Source organism: Malus domestica, chromosome 10 (genome assembly GCF_042453785.1).
Source record: "Malus domestica chromosome 10, GDT2T_hap1".
NCBI classification, from domain to species: Eukaryota; Viridiplantae; Streptophyta; class Magnoliopsida; order Rosales; family Rosaceae; genus Malus; species Malus domestica.
The window spans coordinates 20,257,000-20,271,142 of NC_091670.1; the positions used below are offsets into that span (position 1 = coordinate 20,257,000).

At 39.1% G+C, this 14,143-nt stretch overlaps 1 protein-coding gene and 1 long non-coding RNA gene across 3 annotated transcripts; both read left to right on the forward strand.

Moving 5' to 3' along the window:
• The first annotated feature begins 10,011 nt into the window (after window positions 1-10,011).
• On the forward strand, window positions 10,012-11,215 carry LOC103436313 (F-box protein SKIP22-like). Its single transcript, XM_029109693.2, has one exon. The coding sequence runs from the start codon at window positions 10,027-10,029 to the stop codon at window positions 11,125-11,127; it is 1,101 nt and encodes a 366-aa protein (XP_028965526.2). The 5' UTR covers window positions 10,012-10,026; the 3' UTR covers window positions 11,128-11,215.
• Window positions 11,216-11,371: 156 nt separating this feature from the next.
• Window positions 11,372-13,986, forward strand: LOC139188877 (uncharacterized). 2 transcript variants are annotated; one of them, XR_011572254.1, is made up of 4 exons: window positions 11,372-11,756; window positions 12,467-12,526; window positions 13,290-13,359; window positions 13,501-13,986. It is a non-coding gene; the product is annotated as an uncharacterized lncRNA (long non-coding RNA). The 2 variants fall into 2 exon arrangements; XR_011572253.1 differs by lacking the exon at window positions 13,501-13,986 and having other exon boundaries at window positions 13,290-13,476.
• Window positions 13,987-14,143: the final 157 nt, after the last annotated feature.

A 14,143-nucleotide genomic window follows, 5' to 3' on the forward strand; every position in this document is an offset into this window, starting at 1 on the left:
ATTCAGATATCAAGTAACGGGACAAACCTTTTCGATGGCTATAAACGAAAAATCACGATTTAACGGGACAAACCTTTTCAATGAACTAATTCGATTGTCAATTTAAAATATTTACACAAGTGGATACCAGAAAAGAAAAGGCAATGCAAGAACCCCAAAAGAAAAGGAAAAGGGCCAAAAAAAAAAAACTTTGCGCGACGTAGGTCTTCGTTGCGCAAAGCTGTTTTGCGCGACGCAAGTGTACCTACGTTGCGCAAAGTGTTTTTTTTTTTTTGCCCCTTTTCCTTCTTCTTCCCTTTTGCTTATGAGTACAAAATAAATAAATTAAAATCTACTTAGTAAATATATATATATATATATATATATATATATATATATATATATATATATATATATATATATATATACCATAATAAACTAATTCAATCGTCAATTTAAAATATTTATATTAGTGGATACCACAAAATCTTATGTTATACTTAATGAAAGTATAAATAAAACTCGAGTGAATGTATCGTTTTAATGGGAAACGTATTGTACGAAACTAGTTTCAACAATCAAACCGTCAAACTTGTTTGCATATGCTTCGAGATTGCATACGCCAAAAATTGCAAAAAACAAACATTCAGATATCAAGTAACGGGACAAACCTTTTCGACGGCTATAAACGAAAAATCACGATTTAACTGTTATTTTAACTCCGATTTTGATGATTTTTTATAGATACACTCTTTAACCCTATATGAATACAATGAACTAATTCAATCGTCAATTTAAAATATTTACACAAGTGAATACCAGAAAAGAAAAGGCAATGCAAGAACCTCAAAAGAAAAGGAAAAGGGCAAAAAAAAAAAAAAAAAAAAAACATTTTGCGCGACGTAGGTCTTCGTCGCGCAAAGCTGTTTTGCGCGACGCAGGTGTACCTACGTTGCGCAAAGTGTTTTTTTGTTTTTTTGCCCCTTTTCCTTCTTCCCTTTTGCTTATAAGTACAAAATAAATAAATTAAAATCTACTTAGTAAATATATATATACCATAATAAACTAATTCGATCATCAATTTAAAATATTTACACTAGTGGATACCACAAAATCTTATGTTATACTTAATGAAAGTATAAATAAAACTCGAAGTGTTAGTAAATGTATCATTTTGATGGGAAACGTATTGTACGAAACTAGTTTCAACGATCCAACCGTCAAACTTGTTTGCATATGCTTCGAGATTGCATACGCCAAAAATCACAAAAAACAAACATTCAGATATCAAATAACGGGACAAACCTTTTCGACGGCTATAAACAAAAAATCACGATTTAACGGTTATTTTAACTCCGATTTTGATGATTTTTTATAGATACACTCTTTAACTTTATATGAATACAATGAACTAATTCGATCGTCAATTTAAAATATTTACACAAGTGGATACTACAAAAAAAAGGCAATGCAAGAACCCCAAAAGAAAAGCAAAAGGGGAAAAGAAAAAAAAAACTTTGTGCGACGTAGGTATAGTACTTATCCGTGTCCTAAAAGACAAACTGCCATATTTGGAATAAACAAATAAAACACTCATTTATTACAATTCATAGTAAACAAATATGTTATGAAATGGACCTTATAGTATGAGTGTCAAAATTTGTGTCTCCAAATCATAACCACTTACACACACACACACACGTATATTAGTGTAACTAAGCGATTATAAAAGTAACATACGAGTTTCCCATGGAATTGGACAAAGGCTTCCTATGGTTTGAGTCGTTTACATATATTACATCCATTTTTCCTTTGCTAGTCTCACATGTAACCAAAAAAGTTATGTTCAGATTGCCCAGAAAATAATTAAAGAAAAACATAAATATACCAAAAAAAAAGAAACCAAACATAAATGTAATCAATAAATAGTTAATTAATTAATCAAATAAATACATTACTTGAAGGCCCCGTTTGAACAACCTGACGCAAGAACCTGCTAACTCATAACGTGAGCAGAACAAAGTGAGTGGGTTTTAAAGGAGAAGGTGAAAATGGTGAGGGTTGAGAGAGATGGAGAGTCTGAAAGAGAGTGAAAGAGAAAGAGTTAGAGAGAGGTTGAGTGTGAAGAAAAAAGGCTCTTGTGTGTGCTTATTTTAGAAAAAAAAGTTGTCGACTTTGCGCGACGTAGGTGATGTCGCGCAAAGTTGTTTTGCGCAACGTAGGTGCGCCTACGTCGCGCAAAGTTGGGAAAAAGGGTAAATTATGATTGGTTTGGCGCCAAACTCTTGCGTGACCCACAAAACGTCGCGCAAACATACTTTGCGCGACGACACTTTGCACGACGAAGACTTGCGTCGTGCAAAGATATTTTGCGCGACGCAGGTGCACCTTCGTCGCGCAAAACAGCTTTGCACGACGCAAGTCTTCGTCGTGCAAAGTGTTGTCGCGCAAAGTATGTTTGCGCGACGTTTTGTGTTTAGCGTCGCGCAAACATACTTTGCGCGACGAAATTTTCTGCGTCGCGCAAGTTTCCGTCGCGCAAACATGTTTTTGTACTAGTGTCGCCAATTAGCCAATTAGGAACTAGAATTAGGAAAGTGAATGAACTGGGATGGGTGAAGTAAAGTCAGGAGGTCTGGGTTAGAGGAAACAATCGTTCGAACCTCTCTTTCTTTTTCTTGTTCTTTTTTTTAATTAAAAAGGGTGAGGCTCTTACGTGGCTTAATAAGAAGGTTGAGTTTTATTTTATGTTTTTAAATGGCTTGACCCAAAACGATGAGGCCCTCATGTGATTTAAATGTCATTTTGAGCCAAACCATTTAAAAACATAAAATAAAACCAAAACGACGACATTCATTTGACCAAGTCATTTATAAAATAAAAAAAATTAAAAAAGGACTTTTTTTTTCTTTTCCTTTTGGCTTGCAGAACCTGCAATGTAGCTATTGCTACTCTTCTCCTCCACCACATTCTCAAGCTGGGTGGTCATTGGAGGTCCTCACAACCGCTTATTCGAGCTTCCAGGTGGAACTAGGACCAACCAAGTCCCTTAGTAGATCTGCCCATGACCATGACATCATGAATTTGGCTTTGTGTAAATAAAAACCCAACTATCGTGTGCCGCCAAAATAATAAAAGTTTAGTGAGCATCAAGGAAACTTATCTTTTGTTACTGGATGAAGGTTTACCATATCATGACGGATGATCCATTTTCTTAACAAGACCCGTTAAAGAAACACGTTGTGGTCAAGTAAACCCAATCCAAACTTGTTAGTTTAAATGACATTTTTTTATTGTGTTGTTTAATTTTAAATTTAAATTCTCTATTTTATTTATAAAAAGAGTGAAAATTTGAACTCAAACTTTTGATATTTACAATTTTGATCAGTTGATTCCTTTTTTTTGTTTTTTTTAACAAACGATAGTATCTATACTAAGGGGATAGAGGGAGTGAATTAAGTCTTACAATGGATTTGCTATAATAATGTTGTTCAACTTCGCTTTTGGCAAGAATTGAACCTAAGACCTCTCACTTAAAGAGGAATATCACTAAATCATAGTACTAAGCGGCAATTCCCAATTTTTTTAAAAGAGAAAAAAAAAATTATTTAAACCCATGTAACCTCTTTCTACACCCAACTTAAATTTTAAATGTTAATTGTCTATTTTACCCTATTGCATAATTAATATTAAGTACAAAAGGAAATTAATAATAAAACTCAAACTTATCAATAAACCCACACATTATAATTAAACCCTAGCATCATCCTTTGTTTATCCTACGTTCATTCCACTAAAATCTTAATATCTTTGATAGAGAAAAACAAGCTTTTTTTATTGATAGATGGTGATTTTGAAGTTTTGAAAGCTCCAAGTAAGGTATAACTCGATTTATGAATGTTTTGTATTTCATACTTTAAATATTAAATTGTATTTGTTTTTTTCTATGCTATCTACGCCCCCAAAACACTATCATTAAAGATGAGTGGAAACAATAAACTCTATCATTGGAAAAGAAAAGATGCGAACCTCGTCAAAAGTTATAGTGACATAACGGTATGTTGCAATAAGAATTTGATATGTGACACGAAGTTAAAATATTTTGAGACTTTCATTGAATGAACATAACAAGAACAAATAATAAAGATGAGAATTCCAAACAACATTTAACTTCTACAACCTAGTAGTGTGATGTCCTTTGATTATCATAAGCCCTGAGGAAACAAGGTTATTTGCATCATACATTCATTTAGAAGTGGAACAGAAAGATGAATGAAAAGGGTTTAATGAGAATATTACCCCTCACCGAACATGCCTCCATCCAAATCCAAAGCATCAGGGTCAAATGTTTCCGGCAAGGTGATGGACTGGAGCTTGCATTGCATTCTCTGGCAAATTCAAGTCTATGGAAGGATCTCTTGGATCCCAAGTATATGGATGAGTTTGGTAGCAGAAAGAAAAAAAAAATAGCCATGGACATGCTAGTCCTATACGGCTTATGCAATTATAGAGGGGCAAATGATGCCTCTTTGAAAAAAAAAACATTTGATTAGAGATGTTATTTTATAAAGGGAATGAGTATAAAGATAACTTTATATTTTGAATTGAGTTTGAGAGCGTACTTTAGGTAATTCAGATTTAAAGAGACATTAATTCCTTAATAAAAAAATAATATGAAAGTAAAAAGAGGTTACATGTGTTCAAATAAAATTTTTCAAAAAACAATAAAAATATGGGCAAAAAATAATACCTATGCTTTAGAGTGAAAAGAAAAATGGGACTTGGGAGCACAGAAAATTAGAAACGAAAAACCAAACGTGAATGAAACTGAGAGTGTGATCGATAGAAACCAAAGAAACCATTCGAGTGGAGGTCCCCGATCTCTGCTCTCTCCACCACCTCAAACAAACTGTCTCCCAACTAATCTCCGCCGCTCCTTCCTCCTTCTGCCTCTCCCTCAATGTTAACACCTAACTCAGATTCCTTACTCAACTTGTAGGTATGAGTGGCTATGGAGGTGACACGAGAAAGGAAATGGAGAGGTGCTCTAGAGAGATATTTTTTGGAAATAATATTTTCTTATAAAATGATTCATGAGAACCACAAGTCACTAAAGGCACTATATAACCTTACATTTCGATGCTAGATGGCCAAATGACTCATAACAGACAAAAGTAATTAACTACTTTATAACTAATCCTTTATCAACTCCTAATGCAATTACAGATCATAACATTTCCCTCCCCTTGTAAAAGAACCTTGTCCTTAAGGTTAAATCAAAACTAAAAAAATGTAGGAAACTTAGCAGTGAAGTCCTCAAAATCTTCCCAGGTAAAGTCCTCCCTGCACTTCAGTAACTGCACTCCAGCACCATTACCCTTCTTATACATACGCCTCTACAACACAGCAACAAGAATTGGCTGAGAGAGTCCATCATTTGTCACGAGAGGTAGTGTGGTTGTGGTTAATACTTTGTCTCCCAAGTGTTTCTTCAAACAACTTACATGGAACACCGGATGCAATCAACCTTTCCCACCCTAGCTTCAACAACATAAAGACCATAAAATCATGGTTGCAGCTTGTGGTGAGAGTGAGAAGACAAGGACTGAAGTTGGTATGGAATTAGTTTAAGGTAAACCAAATCCCCTACTGCGAATTCTATCTCTGTCATGTGCTTATTAACCTGCGCTTTCATCCTATTCTATGCCCTTTCCAGATTGGTTTTGAGCATAGAGAGAACCTATCTCTTGCCACAAATTGCTACTCAACAAGTTCAAACCTTCGCAGTGCCATATTCATAGGGAGTAGGGTAAGGAGGAGGATAGCCGTAGACCACTTCAAAAGGGGTAAACTTGGAAAAGATGTGGTAGGAGGTGTTGTAACTCCATTCCGCCCAACTGAGCCACTTAAGCCATTTTCTGGGCTATGCACTGGTTAAACAACGAAGGTATATCTCCAAACACTTGTTTACAATCTCGGTCTGGCCATCGGTTTGAGGGTGATAGCCTGAGTTGAGACACAGTTTAGACCCATGCAGTTTAAAAAACTCCATCTAGAATGATCTCAGAAATATAGGGTCTCTGTCATTGATTATGGATGCAGGCATTCCATGTAATTTAAAGACATGATCCACAAACAGTTGTGCTACGCTAGCAGCTGTATAAGGATGAGCTACACCAATAAAGTGAGCATACTTTGATAACCTGTCAACAACCACCATCCCACTAATGAAGTCCATGCTAATGTCTTGCCAAATGTTTTGGGGAATAGGTAAAGGCTGCAAAAAGACCAAGAGGAGAGATTGTTTCGTATTTGTTTTGCTGACAAATGTGGCACTTAGAAACAAACTTTCTAATATCAAATTTCATCCCTACCCAATAGAATCCCCGCTTGATCCGATGATAAGTTTTTTGGACCCTTTCATGACCAGCGGTGGGAGTTGTATGGTGCTCGGCAATGACTTTATGCCTCTAGGAAGAAGTAGGACTTAAGACCACTCTATATTTATATTTTAACAACCCATTATCAATGTGATATTTGGACTCTAATGTCGAACCCTGAGTAGCCATGGTAGCTAATTCTTGCAGCAATTGTTGTACTTTCTGCACAATCCATTCATCCTGTTCATCAGATCGTCGTAACTCGTCCATCCAGCCCCCGTAAGGATATGAAATGGCCTTGCACTGTCCCGTGTGATCATCATGGGACAAAACATCCTCAGTTAAGGAGTTAGCTCCCGTAATCCGAGAGAGAACATCAGTAGCTACATTGGTAACCCTATTTTTGTAATGTATTTCATAATCATAACCCAAAAGTTTGGTTACCCATTTCTGCTGACAATGAGTGTGAGCCCTATTACTAAGAAGATACTTAAGGCTATGATGATCGGTTCGAATCACAAAGTATCGTCCCTGCAAATAGTTGTGCCATTTCTTGACGGTGTGTACAATTGCAATAAGCTCCCGCTCGTATGTGGATAAAGATTGATTTCGATGACCTAATGCTTGGCTAGAGAAGGCAATTGGTCGGCCTTGTTGCTGCAAAATGGCACCAATTCCCTGCCTCGAAGCATCATATTTAATCTCAAAAGGAATTGAGAAATCTGGCAAGGCGAGAACATGTGGGGAAGTCATGACCTGTTTCGAGTGAGTGAAGGCCTCCTGAGCACTTAAAGACCAAATGAAATCGTCTTTCTTGGTTAACTGATAAAGAGGTTGGCATATCTTGCCGTAGCCCAGAATGAATTTCCGATAATAACCCGTCAATCCCAAAAATCATCTTAAGCTTTTCCTAGTAGTGGGAGTTGGCCAATCAATAATGGCTTGCAATTTAGAAGGGTCCACAGCTACCCCGTCTCGAGAAACAATGTGGCCAAGGTACTCGACCTTACTCTGACCGAAGGAACATTTTTGTTTCTTGAGAAACAATTGATTAGTCTTCAAAATCTGAAAAGTAATGCTCAGATGAGCTAGATGCTCCTCCCACAATTTGCTATAGACGAGAATATCGTCAAAGAACACCAAGATAAAGTGTCAAAGATGAGGTTTAAAGATGTCATTCATGAGGTTTTGAAATGTGGCAGGTGCATGGGTTAGCCCGAATGGCATAACCAAAAACTCATAATGCCCTTCATGAGTGCGAAATGTCGTTTTAGCAATATTACCAGGGTGCATCTTGATTTGATGGTAACCAGACCGTAAGTTAAGTTTGGAGAAAAATTTAGCACCACATAATTCATCCAATAAATCATCAATCAAGGGAATAGGAAACTTATCCTTAATTATGATGGAATTGAGCTCTCTGTTATCCATGCAAAGGCGCCAAGTACCTTCCTTTTTCTTAACCAAAAGCACTGGAAAAGAGAAGGGGCTATGACTAGGGTGAATGAACCCCGATAACAACAACTCATTAACTGCATTTTCAATTTCCGTCTTTTACATCGGGCCATAGTGGTAAGGCCGAATGCTTGGGGTTTTTTTAACCAGGAAGCAATGGAATGCGATGGTCATAAGATCTCTCTGGGGGCAATGTAGTGGGAATCATAAATAACTCGTTGAAAGTCCATAATAACAACTGCAATTCTTAGAGTTGAGTTGGATCAAGCTCAGAGGCTTCCAACCTGTGCATGTCTATAGAATAGAGAAATAGGCCCTAGTTGGAAATGTGAAATGCATTGTCCAATTGTTGCAGAGAGACTTCGTGTAGAGGAGGAGTAGTGGCAGGCGTATGATAAAGCTTATAAGTGGTATGGTGCTTTTAGAACTCCATGGTTAAGAGGTGGAAATCCCATAGGACATGACTAATAATGGATAACCAATCAACCCCCAAAACTAAGTCACAGCCTCCCAAGGGTAAATCATATGAATCATGACTCCAATGATATCCACCAAGAACGAGTGATGTAGCCTTTAGGCAACCCTGACTGCACACATTTCCTCCATTAGCAATAATCACATTGAAAGGTTGAGTCGGCTGCAAGGTCCAACCCATGTGTTTGGTCAGTCCAAAGTCGATGAAACTATGAGTGCTTCCCGAATCCAACAACATTCGCATAGAATGTTTGCCAACTAAACCTTCCACCTTCATAGTTTGAGTTTTCTGTGGTAAATTGGTGCCATAAAACGCACACTCACTGAGTTCCATGTTTTGGAATTCAGGTTGCAACTCAGAGGGTGCATCCTCAAATTCCTCCTCAGGTTCAACAAAATCCAGCATCAATAGTTGTTTCTGACCACACTTATGACCTTTACTCCATTTTTCTACACAAAACCAGTATTCCCCACGTTCTCGTTTCTTAGCAATTTCTTCGGGGCTAAGTTTCTTCACATGGATATTACCAAATTTGGTGGTAGGGGAAGCAGGAACAAAAGGAACCACTCCCTGAGATTTAATTTGGGGAAGAGGGCGCGAATTACCAACGCGGAGCTAAGAGAGCTTAGTGTCGAGTTGCACGGCAAGTACAATTGCCTCATGTACAGTTGTAAGCCTTAAAATCTTCACATCAAATTGCAATTCCTTTTTTAAACCGCCTAAGAAGCAACTCTTAAGCAATATGGGTCCAACATCATAAGTTCGGTTTTCCAAATGACGGAACTCAGAAATGTAATCCTTAAGATGACCTGTTTGGCGAAGTTTGAAAAGAGATTGTGCACAATCTTCAAATTTAGAGAGACTAAATTCAGTGCAAAATGCCTTAGTGAACTCCTCCCAGTGTGGTGTGGTCTGAAGACAATTCATCCAACGAAACCAATGCAATGCCTCTCCCTCCAGATGGAAGGAAACGGTTAAAACCTTCTAAGGATCAGCCGTGGGATAGTAGGCGAAGAACTATTCCGCCTTATAAATTCAAGCGAGAGGATCATCCCCGGGAGTGAACTTAGGGAACTCAATCATTGGTTGCCATTAGTGGCGTGGTGGTGGACCATCGCCGTCATAGATCTCCCGATGTGGGGGTCGTAAGGGCTCATCGGTAGGAGGAGGCAGATCTGGAAAATGATGTGGCGAACCCCACTGTGGATCTGAAATGGAGCCCCCTACATCGCCAATTGCCAATTCAAGGTGAAATTGCTCAAAGCCCAAAAGCATTTTAGTATCCACAACCGTCGTATGTTCCTGTAAAGCCTCTGATTGGGCCCGTAAAGTCGCCTTCATAGTAGCTTCAAGGGCGGAAAAGCAAGCATTGAAAGAGGCTTCGAGAGCATCAAAACGAGCATCCATTGAAACGGTGCAGGCATCGTTCGAAGGGCATGGTATACAAGGAAGGAGACCAGAACCGAGAAGATGATACCAATTGTTAACACCTAACTCAGATTCCTTACTCAACTTGCAGGTATGAGTGGGCTATGGAGGTGACACGAGAAAGAAAATGGAGCGGTGCTCCAGAGAGAGATATTTTTTGGAAATAATATTTTCTTATAAAATGATTCATGAGAACCACAAGTCACTAATGGCACTATGTAGCCTTACATTTCGATGCCAGATGGCCGAATGACTCACAACAGACAAAAGTAATTAACTAATTCGTAACTAATCCTTTATTAACTCCTAATGCAATTACAGATCATAACACTCAACCACCGCGACGAGCTCCAAGAGCCATCCCCTAACAACTCCCTCCGCTCCCTCGGCATCACCTCCGGCGATCTTGTCTTCTGCACCCTCGAACCTTCCTTCCAAACCCTAGCTTTGCCTTCCCATCCAAATTTGCACTCATCCGCAGAATCCCCAAATCGAATTGAGCCCCAATGTTCGAATTTCCGTAACTCCGAAACCCTAATTGACAAAGGGGGTGTTATGGACGATTCGATTGGTGAAGATCCGAAGTCTGGAGGTTCGAATTCGAAAACCCTGGTAGTTTCTGGTGCCGAAAGTATGGAAATTGATGATCCGTCTGATGGGCTAGGGTTGGAAAGGTACTTGGTTCCATTTTTCTTAAAGCGGGTACTGAGGGAAGAGTTGGGAGAGGATCATAGCAATCATCACAAGCTATTGTTGATTGCTGTACATGTTGTGCTATTAGAGTTTGGTTTCGTTGGGTTCGATTCACTTTCGAGTATGTTGGCCAATCAAAAGACGGGTTCAACAATTTCGCTTTCATATACTTTGCCTGAGCTTTTGCAAAATCTGGGCAGTGATCGTAATGGGGTTGAAGGGGTTGTGTTGAAGTTTCAGAATTTGGGGCATTTTGTGAATGTTTATGGGTCTTTGGCCTTTGGAGGTTCTTCGCCCCATCAGATATGTTTGGACAAAAACAGATTTGCCCCAATGATCGAATCCATTTGGGAAAACCAAAATGTGAATGAGAGAGATGGGTTAGCCCCAGAGAGAGAAGTTTTAGAGTTTTGGAAGATTGTGAAAAATGGGATCACATTTCCATTGCTGATTGATCTTTGCGCAATGGCGGGTTTGCCCGCCCCACCGAGCCTTATACGCCTTCCACCGGAGCTCAAAATGAAGATTCTGGAGCCACTGCCTGGTGTCGACATTTCCAAGGTGGGTTGTGTTTGTAAGGAGCTGCAAAATCATGCTAATAATGATGAATTGTGGAAGCAGAAGTATGCTGAGGAGTTCGGTAATGGCAGCAGAGGAGAAGGAACTGGAGGTGAAGGAACAGTGACTAACTGGAAGTTTAGGTTTGTTGGAAATTAGGAGACTAGGAAGCAACAAATGAAAGCAGTAGTGATGTGGAGATCAATTGAGACGCGTTATTTCAACCGTATCAAGAGGGACCATAACCCATTTGGGAAACACCCCAACCCCATTTTATTTAAAAATTGTTTTAAAACCTTAATTGGTGAGCCCATGGGGCCCACCTTGTTTTATTTTATGTTTTCTGGTCTCCCTCTCTCTTCTCTCAATTCTCTCTTCTCCCTCACCATTCCCACAACTCTTTCTCCCTCACTCTCTCGGCTCTCTCTATCTCCACCCCTCGGAGAGTTTTTCTTACCAACAAACATCACTATCGTCTTTATCTCGTCGCTACGAACTCAACCATAGTCTTGGCATCTTGGAAGTCGAACCACGAAGCCCCGTACACGAGCTCCGGCGAGCACCATCCCTTTCGAGGCAATTTCCGGCCAAACCACGGCAATTTGGTAGGCGTGCAAAGTATCAATCTCTTCGTCTCCCTGAGTACTATAACTTTCCTTTTTGTTTCACCCAATTTCGTTGAGTATTGAAGAAGTTATACTCATTTGAATCTTACCCAGTTTCCGACGACCTCCGAGGCTTTCGAGGCATTTTCCGGTCAAACCATGGTGAGTTAGACGTCATGTGAGGTATCATTCTTTTCGTCTCTTCAAGGGCTACAACTTTAGTTTTTGTCTCGCTTGATTTCGTTGAGTAGTGACAACGTTATAGCCGTTTAAAATTAGGTGGTTTTCCGGCCGAATTTCCGGCCTTCTTCTTCGGCAAAACCAGGCCTTTCAGGCCATTAGAACCCCCTCGGGCCTTAAGCCCGTTTTGCCTTAGCCCAAAACCCTAGCCCGTTTGATTTTTATTTTTAATTATGTGTTTTTAAAACCCAAAGGCCTCGGGCCTTATTTAGAATGGCCTTGGGCCGTTTTTTGGTCAAGGGGCTCAAAGCCCAGCCCTTTTAATAAGGCCTTAGGGCCTGTGTGTGTGTGTGTTGTGTGGGCTGTGCACTGCTTGTGCAGCCCGTGTGTGTGTGTGTGTGGTTGGGGTTTAAGCCCAAACCCCATTTCTTCACCCTAAACCCTTTTAACACAAAAACCTTAGAAAACCCAAAATCCAATATATCCTAATCCGATTTAACCTAAACCCTAATTCGGATTCAAGCCTAAAACCCATTAGACCTAATGTGACCGTTGGCCCCCGGTCAACGTTGACCTTTAGGGTTGACTTTTCGGGTTTTTGTCCGGGACCCTTCTTAGGGTAATTCGACGTTCTGAATCCGTTTCCAATGTCCGTTTTCCCAAATTCAATTTCTATTATATAGTTTTATTTATTGGACTCTTTATGTGCTTAGGGGAAATTATTATGACGTTTCCGTCTTCGCTAGTGGCGCAGCTTTTGGCAACTAAGTACTGTGAGTGGATCCTTTCTAAAATTACATGATTTTATAGTTTAATTGCATAAATGATTAGCATGCCTACGAATTTATGAAGTGATTTATGTGAAGCCTGTTGATTTAATATATTGATTTTCGTCTCGTGTTTTTGGTGAGGAATTAATTGTTGGCCTATATTGAGCTATATTTTAATATATCGTATTTTCTATAAAAACCATGAACTGATAGACTATCCGATGGATGACGATAGGATGCTAGAACATGTTTTAGAAACCCCTCTTTATAGTATAGACGATGGATGACTTTATACTATGAAGTGGTTATTTATGAGAGGCGTAAATATTTGTGCGTACCTAGTAGACACTATGCCGTCTGGGGCGAGGATCTGGTGTTGGCATTTAGGCCGGGAGAAATAATCCCTAGCTACGGGCTGAGGGACATGAAGAGGCATTGGGCCGGGAGTTGGTAATCTCTGGCTACGGGCGCAGAGACAATGAAGAGGCATTGGGCCGGGAGTTATATTTATTCGGTGATCTTACTAGCAGCACACCGCGCTTACGAGACGATTTATGAGACGTTTACTGTTTTGATTTCTGCGATGAGATTCCACAATATGGCTTTTGAGATATTTTTGGCATGCTAGGATTTTTATTAAATCCATCACTTATTATGCTAGTAGTTTTCATTATTAAACTTTGGGGGTTAATACATTGATAACTGTGTTATTATTATTATATATATGAACTTGGTCCACTCACCTTTATTTTGCGCCCCCATTCAGGACTTAGAATCAAGGCACATAATCCCGGCGTCAAGACACTTCCGCAGCAGCATATTTGAGTCCTCTCGATGTAGGACCCACTTCTTTATTCATTCAATTTTATCTCAATTCTTTTTAGTGATTAGGTTTAGTTGTATGTTCTGAACACGTTCCTAAATTATTAACTCATTGTATTTCAAATTTCTAACCCTTATTTATTTCTTATTTTTAGCTTTTGTATCAATTAATGGCTTTCGTCACCCCCGGGTGTCGGCCAGCACGTGTCGGTTCTGGTATTTGAGGAATATCAGGGTCGGGGCGTGTCAATTTGTACCTTCAAGGATTGGTGGAATAATTGGTGGGGATTATGACCGCTTTCCACTCCTAGGTGCTGTTGATCCTACTCGACAAGCACATCCTCTACAACAACCCCGAATATCTGATATGCGGCGTAATTTTTCACCCAACTGCAATCTGGGCAGTCTGGGAGGGTTCAATATCTAATATGGTGGTTTGAAGGTTGCTGGAACTGAAGCTGCAGGTTCATGTTTCATATGCATAGGATATATAATAAGCATATTGTTTAATCTGCAGCTAGTATTAAGACTAAATTATAGTAAACTTTAGTTATTTTTTTCTTCTTGTTGATGTGTACATTTGTTGTTACTTATGTTGATTACCGTTGGATTTTGGATATAATTTAAAGTCAAGTTTTGTAGTTTTGGTGTTGGTCTGTCTGTTTTTGATGTGCATATAAGCTGCTCTGCTGAATATTTACTTATTTCTGCCGGTGCTGAGACGATAGTACTGTGTATGCCAACAGGCAACTTCTTGTTTAGTTTAATTTGCTTAGATATAAACTTCGAGCTAACATT